Source organism: Salmo trutta, chromosome 20, assembly GCF_901001165.1.
Source record: "Salmo trutta chromosome 20, fSalTru1.1, whole genome shotgun sequence".
In the NCBI taxonomy this organism is placed as follows: domain Eukaryota; kingdom Metazoa; phylum Chordata; class Actinopteri; order Salmoniformes; family Salmonidae; genus Salmo; species Salmo trutta.
Genome location: NC_042976.1, coordinates 32,657,087 through 32,684,202, shown reverse-complemented (window position 1 = coordinate 32,684,202; position 27,116 = coordinate 32,657,087). Strand labels below are relative to the sequence as shown.

At 41.5% G+C, this 27,116-nt stretch overlaps 1 protein-coding gene across 5 annotated transcripts in view; it reads right to left on the bottom strand.

Moving 5' to 3' along the window:
* Positions 1–22,574, bottom strand: part of LOC115155902 (DDB1- and CUL4-associated factor 6) — a 69,232-nt gene extending 46,658 nt beyond the window's left edge. For 2 of the 5 annotated variants that reach the window (XM_029702941.1, XM_029702943.1), the window contains exons 1-2: positions 21,787–22,574; positions 6,584–6,645 (exon numbers count right to left, since the gene is read on the bottom strand). In XM_029702941.1, coding sequence (XP_029558801.1) covers positions 6,584–6,645; positions 21,787–21,877 — 153 coding nt within the window. In that variant the 5' untranslated portion in view covers positions 21,878–22,574. The remainder of the gene's footprint in view (positions 1–6,583; positions 6,646–21,786) is intronic. The other 3 variants (XM_029702945.1, XM_029702944.1, XM_029702942.1) reach the window with 3 other exon arrangements.
* Positions 22,575–27,116: the final 4,542 nt, after the last annotated feature.

The following is a 27,116-nucleotide window of genomic DNA, read 5'->3' as shown; positions in this document are numbered from 1 at the left end:
TAGAAAGAGACACACACAACACTATACAGACATACAGACACACAAGGGAGCTAATTCTAAATGTGGGGGACGATGTCATGCATGCATTGGAAACAGACAGATTGTCTTTCACTGATAAAGAACGCTAAAGTCTCTCCAAAGGGGGTAAGAACGTTTTCCTGTTGTCATCACTCTGCTAACACCGTATGTCAGTGGTGGCCAAAACACAATACAGCCACGCTACTAAATACTACACTGCTGTTATCAACCTAGAAAAGCACAACATTTTATGTTACAGAAAATTATTGTACAAATGTAGGCCTAGATTGTGTAATAAATAGGCTATTCATTGAAAACTGTTATTTTCAAATCGAGAACTGGTTAATAAAAAATAAAATAAAATATATATACCTAATTTAAAGTAGCTTCAGAAAGTATTCGTACCCCTGTTGTGGTACAGCCCAAATTCAAAACGGATTCAATATTTTTTTTCACACCCATCTACACACACACACAAAAATACCCCATAATGACATTTTTTTGCACATTTATTTAAAATTAAATGCAGAAATATCGAATTTATATGAATATTCACACCCCTGAGTGATACATGTTAGAATCCCCTTTGACAGTGATTACAGCTGTGAGTCTTTCTGGGTAAGTCTCTAAGAGCTTTGCACACCTGGATTGTTCAATATTTGCACAATATTATTTTTAAAAAGTATTTAAGCTCTGTCAAGTTGGTTGTTCATCATTGCTAGACAGCCATTCCTTGCAATAGATTTAAGCCGGTTTAAGTCAAAACTAACTAGGCCACTCAGGAACATTCAATGTTGTCTTGGTAAGCAACTCCAGTGTAGATTTGGCCTTGTGTTTTAGGTTATTTTCCTGCTAAAAAGTGAATTCATCTCCCAGTATCCGTTGGAAAGCAAACTGAACCTGGTTTTCCTCTAGGATTTTGCCTGTGCTTAGCTCCATTGCGTTTATTTTTATCCTAAAAAACTCCCTAATCCTTGCCGATGACAAGCATACCCATTACATGATGCAGCCACCAACCTTGCTTGAAAATATGAAGACTGATGTGATGTGTTGGATTTGTATTCAGGACATAAAGTACATTTCTTCTTTACATTTTTTGAAGTTTTACTTTAGTGCAATGTTGTTGATCCATCCTCAGTTTCTCCTACCACAGACATTAAACTCTGTAACTGATTTAAAGTCACCATTGACCTTATGGTGAAATCCCAGCGGTTTCCTTCCTCTCCGGCAACTACGTTAGGAAGGACACCTGTATCTTTGTAGTGACTGGGTGTACTGATAGACCATTCACAATGTTATTAATAACTGCACCATGCGCAAAGGGATAATCAATGTCTGCTTTTTTTTTTTAATCCATCTACCAACAGGTGCCCTTCTTTTTGAAAGGCATTGGAAAACGTCCCTGGTCTTTGTACTTGAATCTGTTTGAAATTCACTGGTCGACTGAGGGACCTTACAGATAATTTTATGTGTGGGGTACAGAGATGAGGTAGTCATTAAAAAAAATCATGTTTAACACTATTACTGCACACAGAGTGAGTCCATGCATCTTATTATGTGACTTGATAAGCACGTTTTTACTCCTGAACTTATTTAGGCTTACCACACAAAGGGGTTGAATACTTATTGACATTCCAGCTTTTCATTTTTTATTCATTTGTAAACATTTCTAAAAATATCATTCCACTTAGACATTATGGGATATTGTGTGTAGTAGGCCAGTGACACAAAATCTCAATTTAATCCATTTTAAATTCAGGCTGTAACACAACAAAATGTGGAGAAAGTCAATGTGTGTGAATAATTTCTGAAGGCACTGTAATTCTGTAAAGTTCTAATGCTGGTAATAGCCTAAACACATTCCAATTCACGTCATGTAATGACGTTCAGTGCTTCAAGCCAAGCACTCTCCATGTCCACCCCTCTCTCTTGCTCTCCCCACACCCGTGAAATTTCAGTGGCATCTCAGCCCTGCACTTATCTGATCAATCAAACATGTAAATAACGATCTTACCAGATCCACAGCAAGCTGCTCTATCGGCGCTAATTGGGGGAGTAAATTAATGAGCTAAAAATAAAAATGTTGATTTCACTGGTTAAAAAAGGAACGAAAAGGAAATATATTAACTAACTTTTCTTTGGTTAGAACCAGCTCAGAACTTAATTTTCTTGTCAGAACGGAGAAAAAATAAATAGGGTTCTGCTCACAACAGAACAATGGGAAAATCATTTTGGTTCCAACCCCTGCCACAACAGCCATCTTTTTTGTTGAAGCAGACTGTAGCTTGATCTTAATATAGGCCTATCCTATCACTTGTATTACACATTCTTCTGCATGTTGTGTTGTATACTGATACTACTTGATCAAACTCTATAGGAATATAGTGTGTCTGTCAGCCCTGACCCCTCAGTGTGCCACCTTCTGCTGCCCAGATGCCCCTGGCTGCCCAGGTCCCTACCTCCCTCCACTCCCCAGCCTCAACCAGAGGGTTATACTACAAAGTAGGATCCATGAATTAGCCAGCTAACTTGCCTAAATATTCTGAAATTACTTTTTATTTTTTAGAAAGATAAACTTGAAATAGGCATGGTCTAACTGACTCAACAACCAAAAACACATTTCTAAGTTTAGCTTTCTTAAATGAACCAGAAAACCAATAGTTATTTTTGGTTATTTATCCAAGTTAAATGGCTAACGCATTGATCCTGCTTTGTAGTATACCCCTCTGGTCCTTCAGTCAGACTAGCTTAATTCTGAATCAGTCTGAAACCAAACCCTACAGTGGTTTCTTCTCCTAGCCCCAGTACCTTCTATGTTGTAGATCTATAGGAAGAATAAAGGTGTGAGCAGCAATACGACACAAGCTCCCCTAAACCCCCTTTAGAAATGCAGATCTGCATATGCCTACACCAAGGAGTAGGAACAAGGGCAAGGGGCTGTTTAAGAAATTGGTATTTTAGTCAAACAAGTATTCAGTACTTGTGTACAGTATGTTATCTACAGAGTAGATCTAAATGTATCTCTTCCATCGTACTTTTTCAACATCTGGCAATACAGGTTGTGTTGGGATTTGAGAAACTGAAAAGTGATGGCCCCCAGCACCAAACACAACATCTTGTGACTCGTACAGGCACAATAGGGGTTGTGAGATAGAATGGCACAAGTGACATGTTGGAGGGCACTTCCTCCTCCATTACTTCCACGACTTCAGGTCTCCAAAATTAGAGAGAGGACGTTAGTGACAGACAGGACCTCAGGGAGAGAGACAGGGGCTGGTGATACAGGAAGCGGAGCAACATTTAAAAATGGCTTCCTTACGTCTTCTTGTCCCTCTTTTATATGATAAGGACTGAGCAGGTTGGTGTGATATGCCATAAACTCCAAGCTACTGGTTTGAGAGAATAGAGCTGACCCAATTTGACAGAACTCGCTAGGGCAATTATGTGTGTGTATGTACCCTACAATCCGGGAATATTGCAGTAAATTGTACGAGAGGATTTTGTTTGTACTACGCAGAAGTTTCATAACTGATTTATCTCTTTATTTTCCAACCAGAAGACTCCAACCAACTGAATGGACAGGATTAGAAAGACAGAATTCTTGACCCGAGCCAGCATCAGGCTGTTTGACCCGAGCCAGCATCAGGCTGTTTGACCCGAGCCAGCATCAGGCTGTTTGACCCGAGCCAGCATCAGGCTGTTTGACCCGAGCCAGCATCAGGCTGTTTGACCCGAGCCAGCATCAGGCTGTTTGCAGTGGTTGTGCAGTGGTAGAGGGAGTGACTGGCAGGCTGACAGTGTGACAGCGTGTGTGACTGACTGGCCGTATGGCTGCCTCGGGTTTCACAAAAATATCAGCAGACTGCTCAGAGCTCAACACTCACAGCCGTGGCCAAGACACAGCCACGCTACTGAAGACTACACTGCTGTTAACTGGTATCAACCTAGAAAAGCACAACATTTGATGTTACAGAAAATTATTGTACAAATGTAGGCAACGATTGTGTAATAAATAGGCTATTCACTGAAAACGTATTTTCAAATCTTGAGAACTGGTTAATTTAAAAAATATATACAGTTGAAGTCGGAAGCTTACATACACCTCAGCCAAATACATTTAAACTCAGTTTTTCACAATTCCTGACATTTAATCCTCGTAAAAAATTCCCTATCTTAGGATCACCACTGTATTTGAAGAATGTGAAATGTCAGAATAATAGTATGGAGTGATTTATTTCAGCTTTTATTTCTTTCATCACATTCCCAGTGGGTCAGAAGTTTACATACACTCAATTAGTATTTGGTAGCATTGCCTTTAAATTGTTTAACTTGGGTCAAACGTTTTGGGTAGCCTTCCACAAGCTTCCCACAATAAGTTGCGTGAATTTTGGCTCATTCCTCTTGACAGAGCTGGTGTAACTGAGTCAGGTTTGTAGGCCTCCTTGCTTGCACACGCTTTTTCAGTTCTACCCACAAATGTTCTATACGATTGAGGTCAGGGCTTTGTGATGGCCACTCCAATACCTTGACTTTGTTGTCCTTAAGCCATTTTGCCACAACTTTGGAAGTATGCTTGGGGTCATTGTCCATTTGGAAGACCCATTTGCGACCAAGATTTAACTTCCAGACTGATGTCTTGAGATGTTGCTTCAAAATATCCACATAATTTTCCTCCGTCATGATGCCATCTATTTTGTGAAGTGCACCAGTCCCTCCTGCAGCAATGCACCCCCACAACATGATGCTGCCACCCCCGTGCTTCAAGGTTGGGATGGTGTTCTTCGGCTTGCAAGCCTCCCCCTTTTTCCTCCAAACCTAATGATGGTCATTATGGCCAAACAGTTCTATCAGACCAGAGGACATTTCTCCAAAAAGTACGATCTTTGTCCCCATGTGCACTTGAAAACCGTAGTCTGGCTTTTTTATTGTGGTTTTGGAGCAGTGGCTTCTTCCTTGCTGAGCGGCCTTTCAGGTTATGTCGATATAGGACTCGTTTTACTGTGGATATAGATACTTTTGTACCTGTTTCCTCCAGCATCTTCACAAGGTCCTTTGCTGTTGTTCTGGGAATGATTTGCACTTTTCGCACCAAAGTACATTCATCTCTAGGAGACAGAACATGTCTCCTTCCTGAGCGGTATAACAGCTGCGTGGTCCCATGTTGTTTATACTTGCATACTATTGTTTGTACAGATGAACGTGGTACCTTCAGGCGTTTGGAAATTGCTCCCAAGGATGAACCAGACTTGTGGAGGTCTACAATTGTTTTTCTGAGGTCTTGGCTGATTTATTTAGATTTTCCCATGATATCAAGCAAGAAGCACTGACTTTGAAGGTAGGCCTTGAAATACATCAACGGGTACACCTCCAATTGACTCAAATGATGTCAATTAGCCTATCAGAAGCTTCTAAAGCCATCATTTCATTTTCTGGAATTTAAAGTTTAAAGGCACAGTCAACTTAGTGTACCCACTGGAATTGTGATACAGTGAATTATAAGTGAAATAATCTGTATGTAAACAATTGACAATTGACTTGTGTCATGTACAAAGTAGATGTCCTAACCGACTTTCCAAAACTATAGTTTGCTAACAAGAGTGGTTGAAAAACGAGTTTTAATGACTCCAACCTAAATTTCTGACTCAACTGTATATATATTCCTAATGTAAAGTAGCTTCAGAAAGTATTCATACCCATTGACTTATTGACATTTTGTTGTGGTACAGCCTGATTTCAAAATGGATTCAATAGATCTTTTTCACACCCATCTACACACACACCCCATATCGACAATTTCTTCTTGAAAAATAAATACAGAAATATCTAATTTATATAAATATTCACACCCCTGAGTCAATACATTTAGAATCACCTTTGACAGTGATTACAGCTGTGAGTCTTTCTGGGTAAGTCTCTAAGAGCTTTGCACACCTGGATTGTACAGTCGGTCTGTCCGTCACTCACTGTATGTCTGTCTGTCCGTCAGTCCCTGTATGTTCGTCCGTCTGTCTCCGTCCGTCCATCCGCCAGTCCCTGTCCGTCCGTCAGTCGGTCCGCCAGTCCCTTTCTGTCCGTCCGTCCGTCCATCAGTTCCCGTCCGTCCATCAGTCCCCGTCCGTCTGTCCGTCCATCAGTCCCCGTCCATCCATCAGTCCCTGTCTATCGTCCGTCTGTCCGTCCATCAGTCCCCGTCCGTCCATCAGTCCCCGTCCATCCATCAGTCCCCGTCCATCCATCAGTCCCCGTCTATCGTCCGTCTGTCCGTCCGTCAGTCCCCGTCCGTCGCTGTCCGTCTCTGTCCGTCCGTCAGTCCCTGTCTGCCAGTCAGTCAGTCCCTGTCTGTCCGTCAGTCAGTCCCTGTCTGTCCGTCAGTCAGTCCCTGTCTTTTCGTCCAGTCAGTCAGTCCCTGTCTGTCTGTCCGTCACTCCGTCGGTCAGACTCAAGGTTTCACACACTGACAGACAGAGGGGAGGGTGAATGGTGAAGTGCTCTAAAGATGAGAGGAAGGACAGATGTGCACAGTGTACACCACAGACACACACAAGGGTGGGTAACGTGTACTTACACAGCCATCGTGGACATTCAGTGTCGCTTCGAGTTTCAGCCGCTGGACAAATTCTCTTCTGCCTGTGCAAATACAGAAGAAAGACATTCTTAGCAAGTCACAATTGTTTAGCCACGACTTGTTACTTTCATTTATTTTTGGACTACTTCAGTCAGCATAAAAAAATAACTGGTGAATTCAAGTCATCGACTAGGGTAGATGGCCATCATCGACTAGGGTAGATGACAAAGCAATGGCCATACCCTATATCAGAAGTGTTGGAACCCATTTGTAAGGCTCTGTTTTCTTTTGCCATGGTTTGTTTTCATGCCTCAGCTCTCAGTATTTACAGAGGGAGCAGGGAGATGCATAACATGTCACATTGATTCTGTCTTTCTGTGGCTTATAATGTATTATTCATCTTGAGGAAGCCTCCCTCGCATCTGCTGTCACCATCACAGGGAGAGAGGAAGAACCAAATGAGCAGGCTGCCTATCCTGTCGTGAAATAGACTTATGTCATGAAGAAAGGTTCAGGTTTGGCAGTATTTTATGAATAAACTTGCTTCTAAACTTACACTGTATCAGGCTAGAAGATTCAGGTTTTAAAATAAATCACCTCAAATTATTCAACTTGCCTTAGAATAGTGAGAAAAAAAACATTGGGCAAGAATTCATGCCATCAGGTAAAGCGATGACAGGCTAGAATCTAAAAACCATTCCTTGTATACTGCAATCGTAGAAGGCATGGAAAGGATGGCCTTAGTTCCATAATCCACTATGACAGACTCCACTGTGCATTGACAGTACAAGGCCAATGTCAAAGGCAATAAAGTAGAATTACAGCAGATAGTCATTAACACTATGGCCCGCCTTTGTGACCTTGCGTGCCTCGTGCCAGTCCTGAAATGCTCATATAAAACGAACTAACACTGACACTACATATACTGTCTCGCCTAGCCAGATGAAATTTGAAGGTCCCATTCAATAACAGAGAGGCAAAGGTAAATAAATAGGTCATGTGATAAATAAAGTAGGCCAGGTTTTGTCCTACAGCTTGGTTCTAGTTCATTGCTGTTCAAATCAAACAGTAACAACGGTGTTGTCTCCATTGTTTCCATATCCCCTCCCTTCTTTCAACCTTCAGATATTTAAAGTCAAATGCCCAAAAAGACAATGAGACCCAGATAAACATGTCCCAACACATCTTTAATTTGCTGATAGGCATTGATGTCATGAGAAAGTAACGTGATGATTGATTTAGCTGAAACTATGGAGGCTACTTTCATCTTGCTAAATCTCATGGGTGAGGAAGACCGTGCAAAATATAGCCTTAAAAATGTTCTGTGATTAGCCTAGGCCTAACTATCCCTTCAAGTATCTTTCTAGCTTTTTGTTGGGATTTAGATTCCACAAATGCTATGCTAGCCCCCCTGGCGGCCGCCCTTTTACAGTGCCAAATTTTGCCTCCAACTGGTATGATTACCTGTCCATTGACAATGACAGCTCTAGCAACACAGCCAGCCTAGTCAAGCTAAATGTAGCGCTAGGCAAATCCATACGCCACCTGCCCCACCCCTGGCCTGCTAATCCTCACTCAAACGCCACTCAAAACAATCACAGGTTGGCTTGGCCCCAGATAGAAAATAAACATTTAGTATACAGGTAGCTCCAGACAGCATAGCCACATATAGCATCATGCTATACAAGCTAAAGTGACACCACATCCCAGTGCCACCAAACCCTAGAGAAGTGAATTGACCATGTGCCAAGAGGTCTGATTCTGCTTGAAGGAGCCATAGGGAAAAAAAGGCACCCCTTTCATTTCAGTGTTTCTCAATCTTGAGGTAGATAACACTAAAACCACTGGTATGGATGGAGATGTGTGTCAACATTTGCAATCCATCAGTGACTGAAACTGTCTGGGCCTCTGACTGAAGATGGTTGATATCCTGAATGGCCTGGTTAACACAGTGTCTGGCAATTCCATAAAGTTTGAGAGCAGAGGCGTCTTTGACTCAATATCACATAGCCATGACCATAGCTTTGTTGCTACACACTGTGCACGGTGGTTGATACTGTAGCTTTTCAAGCATGTTGTAATTGTTATTCATCTTTGGGAAACAGAGAATGTGAAACATGCAGAAGATCACATCTCTCAAAGCCACTTCCTCACTACTGATTCACTGAAATCATACATATATACTAAGCTTGCCCTAAAGTAAATTGCCAAAATGATATAGCCTAATTAGCCTACTCCATTAAATAACATAAAAATAGGCTACTACACCAGAAAGCATGATTTGGCCACAGAGGATCATTAGCTTCTTTTAAAAAACGAAGCTATGGATTGCTTTAAATCACATTGTCTACAGTCGGAAGGGCCCGCAGTTTGGGCAGCGCGAGCGGCAAATGGTAAGTAGATGATTGTTGAGTTGAGGCTGTCAGTGAAAAGTAGAGGCCCAGCCAGGCATACCGCAATATTTTAAAATACAATGGCGGGAAAACAGTTTGGAAAGCAAATGGGTATTGCTGTAAAGAGAAGACAAGATTCGTATATGTCTTTAAGTTATCAAAATTCTAAACTGAACTTTTTGGCACCAGCGGAGAGCATCGGCCATATCCCTGATGAGTGCTCATATTCACTCTTTATCATTGTTGGGTCAGTGCCACTTGAAAATGTGTTTTTGGACAACCATTTCCTCCTCCAGGTTACATGGACATCATATTGTATGAGTCTCCCCTTCTCTTAGGCCTTTTATATTGCTCCCGAGTGGCGCAGTGGTCTAAGACACTGCATCTCAATACAAGATGCGTCACTACAGTCCCATAGGGCGGCGCACAATTGGCCCAGCGTCATCCGGGTTTGGCCGGGGTAGGCAGTCATTGTAAATAAGAGTTTGTTCTTAACTGACTTGCCTGGTTAAATAAAGGTTAAATAAAGGTTACATATGGATCAGATAACGTTGTTTTTATTGATCTGTTTGTCAGTGTCAGCAGAGTAGTTTATCCTGTAATTTGTGTCAAAAAATAAATTAAAACGTTTCACCTAATGTCATAAAGTGTAGAATTTCATGAAATGTATTTATAAAAAGGCAACATTTTTCCCCTGCAAAAAAATAAGAAACTAATTTGATATAGCCAGCCATGCATTGAACAGTCTTTGTTTGCATACAATGATTGAGTTATATTATTTGCCTAAATTATTACTATCCAATCCACTCATCACATTAGGAATAGTAGCCTACATAAGTCTGCAAATGCGATGATGCACGGAATGCTTTATTATAGGCCTGAAGTCGCATTTTTATCGTAACATACTAAATCAGCTTAAGCTTTGTCTCAATAGGCAATATCAACAAATCTGTGAGCATTAGTAATTGAAGGGAGGCAGTGCATTCCTTACAGGGACAACTCCCTGATTCCTCAACATGTCAGTCAACCGCAAAGGTTTGGCCAACATGACCCAACCTGAGAAATGACGTGGTACCTGGTTTTATAGCAACACCAAGGATCAAATGAGCACTGTGTTTCATAATCCTCTTGATAAGTGAACAACACATAACAGTATGATTCTATGGAGCTTGATCATTATTTTTCACCAGCAAGTGAAACATCCACACAATGAAACAGGCTAAAAAGGCATGGACGGAGTGGTAGAACATTGTTGAAATCCATGTTAGCAGAGGGCAACACAACAGATAGGAATCAAATATAAGCACAGCAAATCAAAAACATTGAATATGATTTTCTATTGAGAAAATAGCCTAGGCATATAAAAACGTAGTGTTTTCATCAGAGCGTCATCGATTTTTGTGAATGGTGCTCAAGGAAAAGCCTGGTTCAGTTTCAGGTCAGGGTCCTGAAATGAGTGCACATACCCAGTACCCACACTACCAGAGAGAAAACTCCAGTGTTGTCCTGGTCCACCCACTTGGAATGCCAGAGTGGCTTGTAGGAGGGACAGCTGAAGGTTAGTAAACAACCACTACAGAGCTGCAGGCAGTAAATAAAGATGAGCAGGAAGAAGGATTAAGTAAACCAATACATGTCCTCATTATAGAAACAGGAGATTGTTATGATCCTCCTCTGTCATACGCCTACTGTTTCATCTAAGATCATGTAGTCTGGCGTAGCACACGCATAGGACTCTGTTCCTTGCAGACACTGCAGCGGTTGAAAAAGTGGGCTTTCTTCTCTAGACCATAGACTTTAGATTAAGACCCAGGTCAGAGAGAGGCTTTCAATTCCAGTGCATTTCCCACTCAAGCAGATTCCTGTCAGTGTCTCTCGGAGTTATATTATGAGTAGCCCATTTGCCCCAAATCGACTGATTCTTTCCTTGTGCGTCGAGGAAAAGAAACACTAATGCCAGTGCTTTGAACACTTACTGTACTCTGATTTTAAAGCTTTGTTTGTGGGCTTAAAATGAATCCCCCAATCTGTGCTCATGTCGTGTCCCAATTAAAACTGTCCCCCATGAAAAGTAACTGAAATTAATGGAGACCTGTGTTTGGGCGGAAGGAAGCGATGATGATGTTTGGGCTGTCGTTCTGTGAAGCCCAGCAGGGTGTCAAGGATTATGATCAATTATTCAACTCCTGGCCCTGTCTCCCACACACACTCTACATCAGTATCACTCACAATGTTTTGTAAGGGGGCCACTTTAGGTTGAGACAATCATTCGGGGGGCCACACAAATCTTTACATTTGTTGTACTTTTTCTTCCAATATTATCAATTATCAATTGAGAGCAAATTCAGAGAGCACATACAATTGATTTGATGTACAGCACATCAAATATATACATGTGATGTAGCCTATTTGACGTGTGTAAGACCCATATTAAGTGTTACCTCAGTAGTTGGATAAGCAAAAATGTCCAATGTTCATTGTTGAGTCCCTTCTCCTTCCCTCACATGTTTGGGGTGCCGTCAGTGCACAAAAATGCCAGATTTGACCAGTCAATATTACTACCAGCAAAAAATGAAACAAGGGCTTTCAGAATATCCTCTCCTTGTGTTTGACCCTGAAGGGGCAGTAAACACAAAAGTTCCATTCTGAACGACTCGTTTTGAGGGAAGCGGACCCAACACATAATTGGGCAATGTCACTTACACAGCGCCAAGGATGTGTCAGTAATCAGTTGCTTACCGATGTCCTCGCCAATGTTTTTTCTCCTCACCTTTATTTAACCTGGTAGGCCAGTTGAGAACAAGTTCTCATTTACAACTGCGACCTGGCCAAGATAAAGAAAAGCAGTGCGACAAAACCAACACAGAGTTACACATGGGATAAACAAACGTACAGTCAATAACACAATAGAAAAATCTGTGTACAGTGTGTGCAAATGTAGTAAGATTAGGGAGGTAAGGCAATAAATAGGCCACAGTGGCGAAATAATTACAATTGAGTATTAACACTGGAGTGATAGATGTGCAGATGATGATGTGCAAGTAGAGATACTGGGGTGCAAAAAGAGCAAAAATAAATAACAATTTGAGGAATGAGGTAGTTGGGTGTGCTATTTACAGATGGGCTATGTACAGGTGCAGTGATCGGTAAACTGCTCTGACAGCTGATGCTTAAAGTTAGTGAGGGAGATATAAGTCTCCAGCTTCAGTGATTTTTGCAATTCGTTCCAGTCACTGGCAGCAGAGAACTGGAAGGAAAGGCAGCCAATGAGGAGTTGGCTTTGAGGATGACCAGTGAAATATACCTGCTGGAGCGCGTGCTACAGGTGTGTGTTGCTATGGTGACCAGTGAGCTGAGATATGGTGGGGCTTTACCTAGCAAAGACTTATAGATGACCTGGAGCCAGTGAGTTTGGCGACGAATATGAAGCGAGAGCCAGCCAATGAGAGCATACAGGTCACAGTGGTGGGTAGTATATGGGGCTTTGGTGACAAAACGGATGGCACTGTGATAGACTGTTCTGTCTCCTAGAGATGAACGTACTTTGGTGCGAAAAGTCAAAATCAATCCCAGAACAACAGCAAAGGACCTTGTGAAGATGCTGGAGGAAACAGGTACAAAAGTATCTATATCCACAGTAAAACAAGTCCTATATTGACATAACCTGAAAGGCCACTCAGCAAGGAAGAAGCCACTGCTCCAAAACCGTTCGCAACTGCACATGGGGACAAAGATCGTACTTTTTGGAGAAATGTCCTCTGGTCTGATGAAACAAAAATAGAACTGTTTGGCCATAATGACCATCGTTATGTTTGGAGGAAAAAGGGGGAGGCTTGCAAGCCGAAGAACACCATCCCAACCGTGAAGCACGGGGGTGGCTGCATCATGTTGTGGGGATGCTTTGCTGCAGGAGGGACTGGTGCACTTCACAAAATAGATGGCATCATGAGGAACGAAAACTATGTGGATATATTGAAGCAACATCTCAAGACATCAGTGAGGAAGTTAAAACTTGGTCGCAAATGGGTCTTCCAAATGGACAATGACCCCAAGCATACTTCCAAAGTTGTGGCAAAATGGCTTAAGGACAACAAAATCAAGGTATTGGAGTGGCCATCACAAAGCCCTGACCTCAATCCTATAAAAAAATGTGTGGGCAGAACTGAAAAAGCGTGTGCGATCAAGGAGGCCTACAAACCTGACTCAGTTACACCAGTTCTGTCAGCAGGAATGGGCCAAAATTCACCCAACTTATTGTGGGAAGGTGGTGGAAGGCTACCCGAAACGTTCAACCTAAGTTAAACAATTTAAAGGCAATGCTACCAAATACACTCAATTAGTATGTAAACTTATGGCCCACTGGGAATGTGATGAAATAAATAAAAGCTGAAAAAAAAATCACTCTACTATTATTCTGACATTTCACATTCTTAAAATAAAGTGGTGATCCTAACTGACCTAAGACAGGGAATTTTTACGAGGATTTTTACGGGCGGCGCACAATTGGCCTAGCGTCGTCCGGGTTAGGGAGGGTTTGGGCGGCAGGGATATCCTTGCCTCATTGCGCACTAGCAACTCATGTGGCGGACCAGGCACAGTGCACGCTGACCAGGTCGCTAGGTGTACGGTGTTTCCTCCGACACATTGGTGTGGCTGGCTTTCGAGTTGGATGCGCCCTGTGTTAAGAAGCAGTGCGGCTTGGTTGGGTTGTGTTTCGGAGGACACATGGCTCTCGACCTTCGCCTCTCCCGAGTCCATGCGGGAGTTGTAGCGATGAGACAAGACAGTAACTACTAACAATTGGATACCACAAAATTAGGGAGAAAAAGGGGGTAAAAAAAGAAGAGCATGCATTTAGTTTTACTTGCATTTAAGAGCAGTTGGAGGCCACAGATTGAGTGTTATATGGCATTGAAGCTTGACTGGAGGTTTGTTAACACAGTGTCCAAAGAAGGGCCAGAAGTATAAAGAATAGTGTCGTCTACATAGAGGTGGATCAGAGAATCACCAGCAAAAAGAGCGACATCATTGATGTATACGGAGAAGGTACGGTGGGATTCGAAATTATCGGTAATCTGTTTATTAACTAGGCTTTCGAAGACTTTGGAAAGGCAGGGCAGGATGGATATAGGTCTATAACAGTTTGGGTCTAGAGAGTCTAGAAGAGGGGGATGACTGCGGCAGCTTTCTAATATTTAGGGATCTCAGACGATACAAAAGAGAGGTTGAACAGGCTAGTAATAGGGGTCCCAAAACCTTTTAGAACTTGTGCTACAGGGTGCAAATTTCTGTTTGAAAAAGCTAGCCTTTGCTTTCCTAACTGACTGTGTATATTGGCTCCTAACTTCCTGAAAAGTTGCATATCGCGGGGGCTATTCCATGCTAATGCACTACGCAACAGGATTCTTTTGGGCTGGTCAAAAGCAGTCAAGTCTGGAGTGAACCAGGGGCTATATCTGTTCTTAGTTCTACATTTTTTGAATGGGGCACGCTTATTTAAGATGGTGAGGAAAGCACTTTTAAAAGAATAACCTGGCATCCTCTACTGACACGATGAGGTCAATATCCTTCCAGGATACCCGGGCCAGATTGATTAGAAAGGCCTGCCCGCTGAAGATTTTTAGGGAGCGTTTGAAAGTGTTGAGGGGTGGTCGTTTGATCACGGACCCATTACGGATGCAGGCAATGAGGCAGTGATCACTGAGATCCTGGTTGAAGACAGCAGAGGTGTATTTAGAGGGCAGGTTGGTCAGGATGATATCTATGAGGGTGCCCATGTTTACGGATTTGGGGTTGTACCTGGCGGGTTCCTTGATAATTTGTGTGAGATTGGGGTCCTCTTGCTTAGATTGTAGGACGGTCGGGGTGTTAAGCATATCCCAGTTTATGTCACCTAACAGTACGAACTCTGAAGATAAATGAGGGGCAATCAATTCGCATATGGAGTCCAGGGCACAACTGGGGGCTGAGGGGGTCTATAGCAAGCAGCAACAGTGAGAGACTTATTTCTGGAAAAGTGGATTTTTAGAAGTAGAAGCTCAAACTGTTTGGGCACAGACCTGAATAGCATGACAGAACTCTGCAGGCTCTCTGCAGTAGATTGCGACCCCGCCCCCATTGGCAGTTCTATCTTAGAGGAAAATGTTGTAGTTGGGGATGGAAATTACAGAATTTTTGGTGGCCTTCCTAAGCCAGGATTCAGACACGGCTAGCACATCAGGGTTGGTGGAGTGTGCTAAAGCAGTGAATAAAACAAACTTAGATGTCTTCTATGAGTCTTGTTATGTCGAGTCTGAGAGTTGCAGTCCCTTAATTTGCTTTAAAATAGCTTCCTTGTTTGTTACATCAGCATACAATATTTTGGCCAAAAAACATTCTTTGACAATCTCCGCGTCTGTGAAGGCCTTCTTGTTTCTCGCGAGTATTCAAGCAATTTCAAATGTTGCCCCTGTCATTTTCTCTGCAACAGTGCTAGATCCATTGAGCTGTCCTTTGAGTTGAGCTATTTCGTTGTTGAGGTTGCTTTTTGGCGGATACGTTTTGTCAACATGGGCATGGTGTGACTGGAAATGTCACTCTAAATTTGCTTAAAACAATTGACTGCCTTCTGGCAAACAAGACAAAGTGAGCTAATCCCATTATCTCTTGGAACTTTGTGTCCTTGAATCAACCCTCTCCTTCTCTTAGCCTATCCTTCTCTTAGATACTTCAAAAAAATAATTATCGAACGGAAACTGAACCGACCTCAGAAAGCACTATTCGCTCAGCATTACTTACTGTAGTTCAATAACCAAAATAGATTTTTTTTCAAACTGAAGGCGTTACCGCTTCACTTTTTCTATATTTTCTTGTGTTACAAAGTGGGATTAAAACGGAAGGAATTTTCATTTTTGGTCAATGATCTACACAATTTACTCTAACGTCAAAGTGGAAGAAAAATTCTAACATTTATGAAAAATAAGACCAATATATTTTGATTAGATAAGTATTCACCCCCCTGAGACAACACATGCAACTCACTGCCTTCCTGAAGACAAACAATCTATACAAAACACTTCAGTCTGGTTTTAGACCCCATCATAGCACCGAGACTGCATTCGGAAAGGTGGTAAATGACCTTTTAATGGCGTATACCAAAGCTCTGCATCTGTCCTCGTGCTCCTAGACCTTAGTGCTGCTTTTGACACCATCGATCACCACATTCTTTTGGAGAGATTGGAAACCCAAATTGGTCTACACGGACAAGTTCTGGCCTGGTTTATCTTATCTGTCGGAAAGATATCAGTTTGTCTCTGTGGATGGTTTGTCCTCTTGACAAATCAACTGTAAATTTCAATGTTCTTCAAGCTTCCGCTTTAGGACCACTATTGTTTTCACTATATATTTTACCTCTTGATGATGTCATTCCGGAAACATAATGTTAACTTTCACTGCTTTGCGGACGATACACAGCTGTACATTTCGATGAAACATGGTGAAGACCCAAAATTGCCCTCCCTGGAAGCCTGTGTTTCAGACATAAGGAAGTGGATGGCGGCAAATGTGTTACTTTTAAACTCGGACAAAACAGAGACGCTAGTTCTAGGTCCCAAGAAGCAAAAAGATCTTCTGTTGGATCTGACAATTAATCTTGATGGTTGTACAGTTGTCTCAAATAAAACTGTGAAGGACCTCAGCGTTACTATGGACCCTGATCTCTCTTTTGACGAACATATCAAGACTGTTTCAAGGACAGATTATTTCCATCTACGTAACACTCAGGAACTCAGGAACATTCACTGTCTTCTTAGTAAGCAACTCCAGTGTAGATTTAGCCTTGTGTTTAAGGTTAATGTCCTGCTGAAAGGTGAATTTCTTTCCCAGTGTCTGGTGGAAAGCAGACTGAACCAGGTTTTCCTCTAGGATTTTGCCTGTGCTTAGCTGTATTCGGTTTCTTTTTAGCCTAAAAAACACCCTAGTCCTTGCCAATGACAAAAATACCCATAACATGATGCAACCACTACCATGCTTGAAAATATGAAGAGTGGAACTCAGTGATGTGTTGGATTTGCCCAAAACATAACGTTTTGTATTCAGGACATAATGGTAATTTCTTCGTCTTTTTTTTTTTTTACAGCATTACTTAAGTGCCTTGATGCAAACAGGATGCATGTACAGGCTTCCTTCTTTTCACTCTGTAATTTAGATTAATATTGTGAAGTAACTACAATGTTGTTGATCCATCCTTAGTTCTCATATCACAACCATTAAACTCAGTAACTGTTTTAAAATCACCATTGGCCTCATGGTGAAATTCTTGAGCAGTTTCCTTCCTCTACGGCAACGGAGTTAGGAAGGACGCCTGTATCTTTGTATTGATACTGGGCGTAAAAACGAATGAATAACCACCATACTCAAAGGGATATTCAGCATATGTTTTTTTTTAACACATCTACCAATCTGTGCCCTTTTTTGAGAGACATTGAAAAACCTTCCAGGTCTTTGTGGTTTAATCTGTGCTTGAAATTCACTACTTGATTGAGGGACCTTACAGATATTTATATGTGTGGGGTACAAAGATGGGGTAGTCATTCAAAAATCATGTTAACCCCTATTATTGAACACAGCATGCAAGTCCATGCAACTTATGTGATTTGATTTGTTAAACTTATTTAGCCTTGCCATAACAAAGGGGTTGAATACTTGACTCAAGACAATTCAGTTCTTAATTTTTTTATAATTTGGAAAAATGTCTTCAAACAAAATTTCACTTTGACATTATGGGTAGTGTGTGTGGATCAGTGGCACAAAATATCAATTTAAAATTCAGGCTGTAAGTATGGCTAGACGGTGCACTGTCCTTCTCTCAGCACATATCAAAGCTCCAGGCTAAAGTTAAATCTAGACTTGGGTTCCTCTATCGTAATTGTTCCTCTTTCACCCCAGCTGCCAAACTAACCCTGATTCAGATGACCATCCTACCCATGCTAGATTACAGAGACGTGATTTATAGATCTGCAGGTAAGGGTGCTCTCGAGCTGCTAGATGTCCTTTACCATTCGGCCATCAGATTTGCCACCAATGCTCCTTATAGGACACATCACTGCACTCTATACTCCTCTGTAAACTGGTCATCTCTCTATACCCGTCGCAAGACCCACTGGTTGATGCTTATTTATAAAACCCTCTTAGGCCTCACTCCCCCCTATCTGAGATACCTACTGCAGCCCTCATCCTCCACATACAACACTCGTTCTGCCAGTTACATTCTGTTAAAGGTCCCAAAAGCACACAATCCCTGGATTGCTCCTCTTTTCAGTTCACTGCAGCTAGCGACTGGAACGAGCTGCAACAAACACTCAAACTGAACAGTTTATCTCAATCTCTTCATTCAAAGACTCAATCACGGGCACTTGCTGACAGTTGTGGCTGCTTTGTGTGATTTATTGTTGTCTCTACCTTCTTGCCCTTTGTGCTGTTGTCTTTGCCCAATAATGTTCGTACCATGTTTTGTGCTGCTACCATGTTGTGTTGCTACCATGCTGTGTTGTCATGTGTTGCTGCCTTGTTATGTTGTTGTCTTAGGTCTCTCTTTATGTAGTGTTGTGTTTCTTGTTGTGATGTGTTTTTTGTCCTATATTTATATTGTATTTATGTTTTATTCCAGGCCCCCGTCCGCGCAGAAGGCATTTTGCCTTTTGGTAGGCTGTCATTGTAAATAAGAATTTGTTCTTAACTGACTTAGCTAGTTAAATAAAGGTTAAAATAAATAAATAAAATAAAAACACAACAAAATGTTGAAAAGGTACAGGGGTGTGAACACTTTCTGAGGACACTGTATATCATGACACCCCATTCTTTCTGCATACATCTTTGAATCTTAATTCGGAGTACATTTTTAACAGAATTTTTAATCATTGAGACTTATTTACCCAAATTGGTCCACACGGACCAAAGCGGGTTTGTTAAAAAGTGTTATCCTTGGATAACCTCGGTCGACTATTACATGTTCAGCTTATTTTTGTGTGGGGCTCCCGAGTGGCGCAGCAGTCTAAGGCACTGCATCTCAGTGCTAGAGGATTCACTACAGACCCTGGTTCAATCCCGGGCTGTATCACAACCGGCCGTGACCAGGAGTCCCATATGGTGGCGCACAATTGGCCTAGCGTCGTCCGGGTTAGGGGAGGGTTTGGCCGGGGTAGGCCGTCTTTGTAAAATAAGAATTTGTTCTTAACTGACTTGCCAAGATAAACATTTCTTAGATGCTTCATCAGAAACAAGCTTCTTGGGCTGTATCATCTCTCGATGCAGAAAAAGCTTTTGATAGACTAGAATGGTCAAATCTCTAATCTGCCTTGGAAGATATGGGAATTGGCTCCATTTTCATTAATATGATTAAAATACTATATGCCAAACCCTCAGCCATAGTTATAACAGGCCATATATGCTCTGCTCTGTTCAGAATCACTAAAAGCAGTAGACAAGTCGATCCGATTTCGCCTTTTCTATTCTTATTATCCATGTAACCACTGGCCTAAGCAATTCGTCAATCGAAGAAAATAACACTTCTCTAAAATCTACTGATCACTTCATCTCATTATGCGCAGACAATATTTTACTATATTTAGACAATGTATGTCAATCCTTAGATAAAACCATAGCCACAAACTAACAAAATGCTCAAAATCTGTTAAATCTGGCCTTCGTAGATGGAATAATATCCCAGTTGCTTTAACCAGCAGAATATCTGTTGTCAAAATGAACATAATGCCACTGCTGAATTTCTGTAGATCAATGCTTCCCATGGCTCCCCCTTCTGGCTATCAGGATACAATTCATAGTCCAGTCTCAAAATGTACAGTACGAGTCAAAAGTTTGGACACACCTACTTATTCCTGGGTTTTTCTTTATTTTTTTTACTATTTTCTACATTATAATAATAGTGAAGACATCAAAACTATGAATATACACATATGGAATCATTTAATAACCAAAAAAGTGTTTAACAAATCCAAATAGACTTTATTTTTGAGATTCTTCAAAGGTAGCCACCCTTTGCCTTGATGACAGCCTTGCACACTCTTGGCATTCTCTCAACCAGCTTCATGAGGTAGTCACCTGGAATGCATCTTAATTAACAGGTGTGCTGTGTTAAAAGTTAATTTGTGGAATTTCTTTCCTTCTTAATGCGTTTGAGCCAATCAGTTGAGTTGTGACAAGGAAGGGGTGGTATACAGAAGATAGCCCTATTTGGTAAAAGACCAAGTCCATATTATGGCAAGAACAGCTCAAAAAAGCAAAGAGAAATGACAGTCAATCATTACTTTAGGACATGAAGGTCAGTCAATAAGGAAAATGTCAAGAACTTTGAAAGTTTCTTTAAAGTGCTGTTGCAAAAACCATCAAGTGCTATGATGAAACTGGCTCTCATGAGGACCGCCACAGGAAAAGAAGACCCAGAGTTACCTCTGCTGCAGAGGGACAAGAAACATGAGCAATGGACATTAGACCGGCGGAAATCTGTCCTTTGGTCTGATGAGTCCAAATGTGAGATTTTTGGTTCCAACCGCCGTGTCTTTGTGAGACGCAGAGTAGTTGAACGAATGATCTCTGCATGTGTAGTTCCCACCGTGAAGCATGGAGGAGGAGGTGTGATGGTGTGCGGGTCCTTTGCTGGTGACACTGTCAGTGATTTATTTAGAATTCAAGGCACACTTAACCAGGATGGCTAACACAGCAATCTGCAGCGATACGCCATCCCATCTGGTTTGTGCTTAGTGGGACTATCATTTGTTTTCCAACAGGACAATGACTCAACACATCTCCAGGCTGTGTAAGGGCTATTTGACAAAGAGTGATGGGAGTGCTGCGTCAGATAACATGGCCTCCACAATCACCCAACCTCAACCCAATTGAGATGGTTTGAGATGAGTTGGACCGCAGAGTGAAGGAAAAGCAGCCAACAAGTGCTCAGCATATGTGGGAACTCTTTCAAGACTGTTGGAAAAACATTCCAGGTGAAGCTGGTTGAGAGAATGCCAAGTGTGCAAAGCTGTCATCAAGGCAAAGGGTGGCTACTTTGAAGAATCTCAAATATAAATTATATTTTGATTTGTTTAACACTTTTTTGGTCACTACATGATTCCATGTGTTATTTCATAGTTTTGATTTCTTCACCATTATTCAAAAATGTAGAAAATAGTTGTTTTTTTAAATAAAGAAAACCCCTTGAATGAGTAGGTGTGCAAACTTCTGACTGGTACTGTATAATATAATGATAGTTACTAATGATTAGCAACTGGGCAAATTGCAATAATCAATATTCCCAATGACTAAGCCCAATACTCTATTCTGTCGAAATACAATCTTCAAATGACCAGCATTATTATTATTATTTATTTTGTAAGGACAAAAGGTAGACTGCAGATGGATATAGAAATGTATCCCTGGACACCATCTACAACTAGTGTAACCTCTGTGAGGAAATAATTGGTTAATCAAACATCAATATCAACACAGGAATTGACAGAACTATAAGTAATGGTGTATCTTAGGTGTTGCTACCTAAAAAGGCATAGCTAGATGTGGCAAGCGAACGGGTATTGTTACAAATAGCCAGCTGCCCAAGCGGAAAGGCAAGCAATCGTTGCAATGAAACAAAGTATCAACGCTAATGTTGTCTAAACTGGGAAACAAATTAGCGACAATGTTGTTGCAAGTTTGTATTTCACGTGTCAGCAAGCTAATCGAAAATATAGTTAGCTAGCTAGTTAACTGATCGACGTTCACTAGCTGTAGCAAATTATTTTGGACCCAGTCAGTGGCTCTTACCTAAGTAGTTGATCCTGACAGCATTCGGTTCATTATATCCAATAGAGCGCTTGTTAACATCCCAAACCAGGTTACCAGAGCAGGACATCATGCTCGAACCTCCTTTTACTTAAAAATAGCATTGAAATACAGTTGTAAACCCTGCCTTCTGACTATCGCCTTTGGATGTTGTTTTGCTTTTTCTCTGCGGGGTCGTTGGGGCCGTTGCGACGTACAGTAGCTAGCTAGTAACGTCAGCATGGGCGCTAAGCTAACTCTAGCTATATCAAGCTTTTATCCTTATCGCCCTTCTTCACTTTGCACCCTCTCTTCGGTCGCTATATTCCTCTGAAGCTTGTTATTTGGATGGCTCTCTACTTCTCTGTCTTGTTGTGTCAACCCCTGCCTATGCAACCAATGAACTCCCTGGTTGAAACAACGCAATAAAGCAGGTTCTCAGTGGTATGTGAACCGTTCTATGCGTTGTATTTCTATGTTCGAGACCATTAATCGAGACAGTCAACATTGCAGCCGTATGACGAAGCACTCAAGGAGAAGACCCTAGTCTCTAACAATATTAGTTGAAAATCCAGTTGAGGACATTATATATAATATAGTTATAATTGCGCGATTATGTAGTAAAGTGTTATCATATTAATACTGGATGTGTAGGTAGATTAACAAATGGTAGACTCTGGGGACTGTTCAGCAGGACACTACGTTTTGGAGTATTCAGATGAAAAGTGTCAAGTTCCTTGGTGCCCACACATCATTGAACTGTCCTTCCATACACAGTGTGGTGAAGGCACAACAGTGCCTCTTCAACCTCAGGAGGCTGAAGAAATTCGTCTTGGCCCTCACAAACTTCTACAGATGCACCATTGAGAGCATCATGTCTGGGGCACTCTGCCTGCCCTCCAGGACATCTACAGTACCTGGTAGCCAGCTGCCTGTTCACCCTGCTACCATCTACAGGGAGCTCCAAAACTATTGGGACAGTGACACATTTTTTGTTGTTTTGGCTCTGTACTCCAGCACTTTGGGTTTGAAATTATACAATGACTATGAGGTAAGTGCAGACTGTCAGCTTTAATTTGAGGGTGTTTTTATCCATATCAGGTGAACCATTTAGGAATTACAGTACTTTCTGTTCATAATCCCCCCATTTTATGGGACCAAAAGTATTGGGACAAATTCACTTATGTATATTAAAGTAGTCAAAAGTTTAGTTCCATATTCCTAACATGACATGATTACATCAAGCTTGTTACTCTACAAACTTGTTGGATGTATTTGCTGTTTGTTTTGGTTGTTTCAGATGATTTTGTGGCCAATAGAAATTAATGGTAAATAATGTATTGTGTCATTTTGTAGTAACTTTCATTGTAAATAAGAATAGAATATGTTTCTAAAACACTTCTACATTAATGTGGATGCTACCATAATTATAGATAATCCTAAATGAATCCTGACTAATGATGAGTGAGAAAGTTACAGATGCACAAATATCATACCCCCAAGACATGCTAACTTCTCACTATTACAGGGGAGGTCATCATAACAGGGGAGGTCAGCGTAACAGGGGAGGTCAGCGTAACAGGGGAGGTGAGTGTATACTGAACAAAAATATAAAACGCAACATGTAAAGTGTTGGTCCCATGTTTCATGAGCTGAAATAAAAAAATTCCCAGAAATGTTCCATTCACACAAAAATCTTATTTCTCTCAAATTTTCAGCACAAACTCGTTTACATCCCAATTAGTGAGCATTTCTCATTTGCCAATATAATTGGGGGGTGCTGAGGAGTACAGTTGAAGTCGGAAGTTTACATACACTTATGTTGGAGTCATTAAAACTTGTTTTTCAACCACTCCACAAATGTCTTGTTAACAAACTATAGTTTTGGCAAGTCAGATAGGACATCTACTTTGTGCATGACACAAGTAATTTCTCCAACAATTTTCTACAGACAGATTATTTCACTTAATCACAATTCCAGTGGGTCAGAAGTTTACATACACTAAATTGACTGTGCCTTTAAACAGCTTGGAAAATTCCAGAAAATGATGTCATGGCTTTAGAAGCTTCTGATAGGCTAATTGACATAATTTGAGTCAATTGGAGGTGTACCTGTGGATGAATTTCAAGGCCTACCTTCAAACTCATTGCCTCTTTGTTTGACATCATGGGAAAATCAAAAGAAATTAGCCAATGTAGGCCTCCACAAGTCTGGTTCATCGTTGGGAGCAATTTCCGAACGCCTGAAGGTACCACATTCATCTGTACAAACAATAGTACGCAAGTGTCAGGAATTGTGAAAAACTGAGTTTAAATGTATTTGGCTAAGGTGTATGTAAACTTCCAACTTCAACTGTATGTATATACAGTTGAAGTCGGAAGTTTACATGCATGGTGCACCTTACATGCACCTTGCTGAGCGGCCTTTCAGGTTATGTCGATATAGGACTCGCTTTACTGTGGATATAGATACTTTTGTACCTGTTTCCTCCAGCATCTTCAAGGTCCTTTGCTGTTCTGGGATTGATTTGCACTTTTCGCACCAAAGTACGTTCATCTCTAGGAGACGGAACGTGTCTCCTTCCTGAGCGGTATGACGGCTGCGTGGTCCCACGGTGTTTATACTTGTGTACTATTGTTTGTACAGATGAACGTGGCACCTTCATGCGTTTGGAAATTGCTCCCAAGGATGAACCAGACTTGTGGAGGTCTACAATCTTTTTTTCTGAGGTCTTGGCTGATTTCTTTTAATTTTCTCATGATGTCAAGCAAAGAGGCACTGAGTTTGAAGGTAGGCCTTGAAATCCATCCACAGGGACACCTCCAATAGGCTAATTGACATCATTTGAGTCAATCAGAAGCTTCTAAAGCCATGACATAATTTTCCAAGCTGTTTAAAGGCACAGTCAACTTAGTGTATGTAAACTTCTGACCCACTGGAATTGTGATAGTGAAATAATCTGTCTGTAAACAATTTTTGGAAAAATTACTTGTGTCATGCACAAAGTAGATGTCCTAACCAAATTGTCAAAACTAGAGTTTAACAAGAGTGGTTGAAAAACGAGTTTTAATGACTCCACCCTAAGTGTATGTAAACTTCCGACTTCAACTGTATTAATGACTGACATTGCTCGTTCTGAAATTTCTTAATTTTATTTTGGGTTACTTGTGTTATGTATTACTACACTGTTGTAACTAGAAACATAAACATTTCGCTGCACCTGCGATATCATCTGCTAAATATTTCTAAGCGACCAGATAGTCTAGCAGGTAGCCTAGTGGTTAGAGCGTTGGACTAGTAACCGAAAGGTTGCAAGATCAAATCCCTGAGCTGACAAGGTAAATATCTGTCCTTCTGCCCGTGAACAAGGCAGGGGGTTCCTAGGCCGTCATTGAAAATAAGAATTTGTTCTTAACTCACTTGCCAAGGTAAAATAAAAAATGCAAATGTCATTTTAAATAAGCTATGTAGAACAAACATGCATCTCTGACATGTAGAATCACGTCGGCTCTATTTGTGGTATTTTTATCTGTCACACCTTGACCTGCTCCTCCCCTCCAGCGTGCGACGTTGCCAGAATTCTAACTACCGGTCTTGGGATCCATCACACCTGGCACTCATCATTACGTGCACCTGTTCATCATTATGATTCACACCTGGACTTCATTACCTTCATCATGTCCTCCCCTTTATGTCGCTTGCTTATGTTCACTCACCATTTGGTATTGTTCTTGTTTACCGGCTTGTAGCCACATGGATTTGTCTCGGTCTTGTTTTATTAAACATTGCACCTGCTTCCTGACTCACCGCTCCATTATTACAGAATACTAACTCAAAATATGGAAGCAGCAAGAAAATCAGATATCAGACGGTCGACGAACGAGGGTACCTTCTACATCAACACCATGACCAGCTGGCTCAACTGGGGACGGCCATGGAAGAGGTTCTCCGAAGTCTGCAGTGTCTCGAACACACCCGAGAGACGTTGCCGTCCAGCAGCGGAGGACACTCTCTAGAGTCAGTCTACCCAGCGAGTCAGCGCAACGGCTCATTCAGCAACCCGCTCAGGTCAGCGATGCCCGTCGATCCCTCCCGGAGAAAAACGACGGTACACCATCCAAATGCCGTGGCTTCCTCCTTCAGTGCTCCCTCTATTTTTCACACCAGGTGGGAGCCCCCACCACGAGAGGCCTATGCCACGGTTATTTCTCTACTGACAGGGCAGGCATTGGAATGGGCTACAGCTGTTAAGAGCAGGAGCTAGATTATTATGAGGGGTTCGTGGCTCTGTTTAAATGCATTTTTGATAATCCGGCGGAGGCAGCAAGGGGCCCGACGACCACATCAAAAGTTTAAACATTTTTAAAACAGTGATTTTCAAACAGTGATATTCGCGGTGACTTGGAGAGCAAGAAAATACCCTCCCTGTGGCTAGAAACTCATGGCAAATTTAGAAAATCACTGTTTTTCTTACTTTTAATCCTACCCTGTGATGTCACAGAATGTTTTAGGACCATTCTTCTTTTTAACCACAGATCATAGAAACGTACAGTTTTCACAAATGTAGACACTGGTATCCCAAGCATTTCACTACACTTGCAATAACATCTGCTAAATATGTATGTGACCAATACAATTTGGTATGGAGCTGTCCTTTTAAACAAGTCTATGGTAGTGGTGAAAGAGTGCTTAATGGAAGATTATAGTATGTGATAGCGTGTTGTCACAACAAAGTAACTTTTTTTGCAAACAATTGTCTGATTTTTGGCTGTTCTGTAACTTTTTTTCATGGATTGTCTTTTCTCTCATTCCAGGTCCAAGGATTGTTTTTCTTCTGGGGCCCCAATGTTCAAATCGGTAAGGGCTGCATTTGCTAAGCTTGAGCTATTGCATTTATCTAAAAGTAAACATGTAGGAAGGTATTGTCTAATGAAACTAACTCCAGGTCAGATGCATCTTCATCTCTATAGGGTCGGGGCTGGTAGGAGTCAACCAGTCTGGTGTACTGACAGCCACAGGTATAGTGGAGGTCCTATATTCTTCAGTGAGTAACAGGTACAGTTTAAATGAATCCTGTATTTTTCAGTCAAATAAAGAACTTCACTCCTTGACTAATCCCATTTCCCACTTTCTCAGGTCTGACCTGGTCCAGGTACTCTTTGGTCATCATTCCAAAGAACTGGAACTTCTTTGTCAACTTATTTGTGGGTAGTGCTTTCAAGACTGGTCATTCAACTGAGACTGCTCTTCTCTGTCACGGAGGCTCTCCGCACTGCTAAAGCTAACTCTCTCTCCTCTGCTCTCATCCTTCTAGACCTATCTGCTGCCTTTG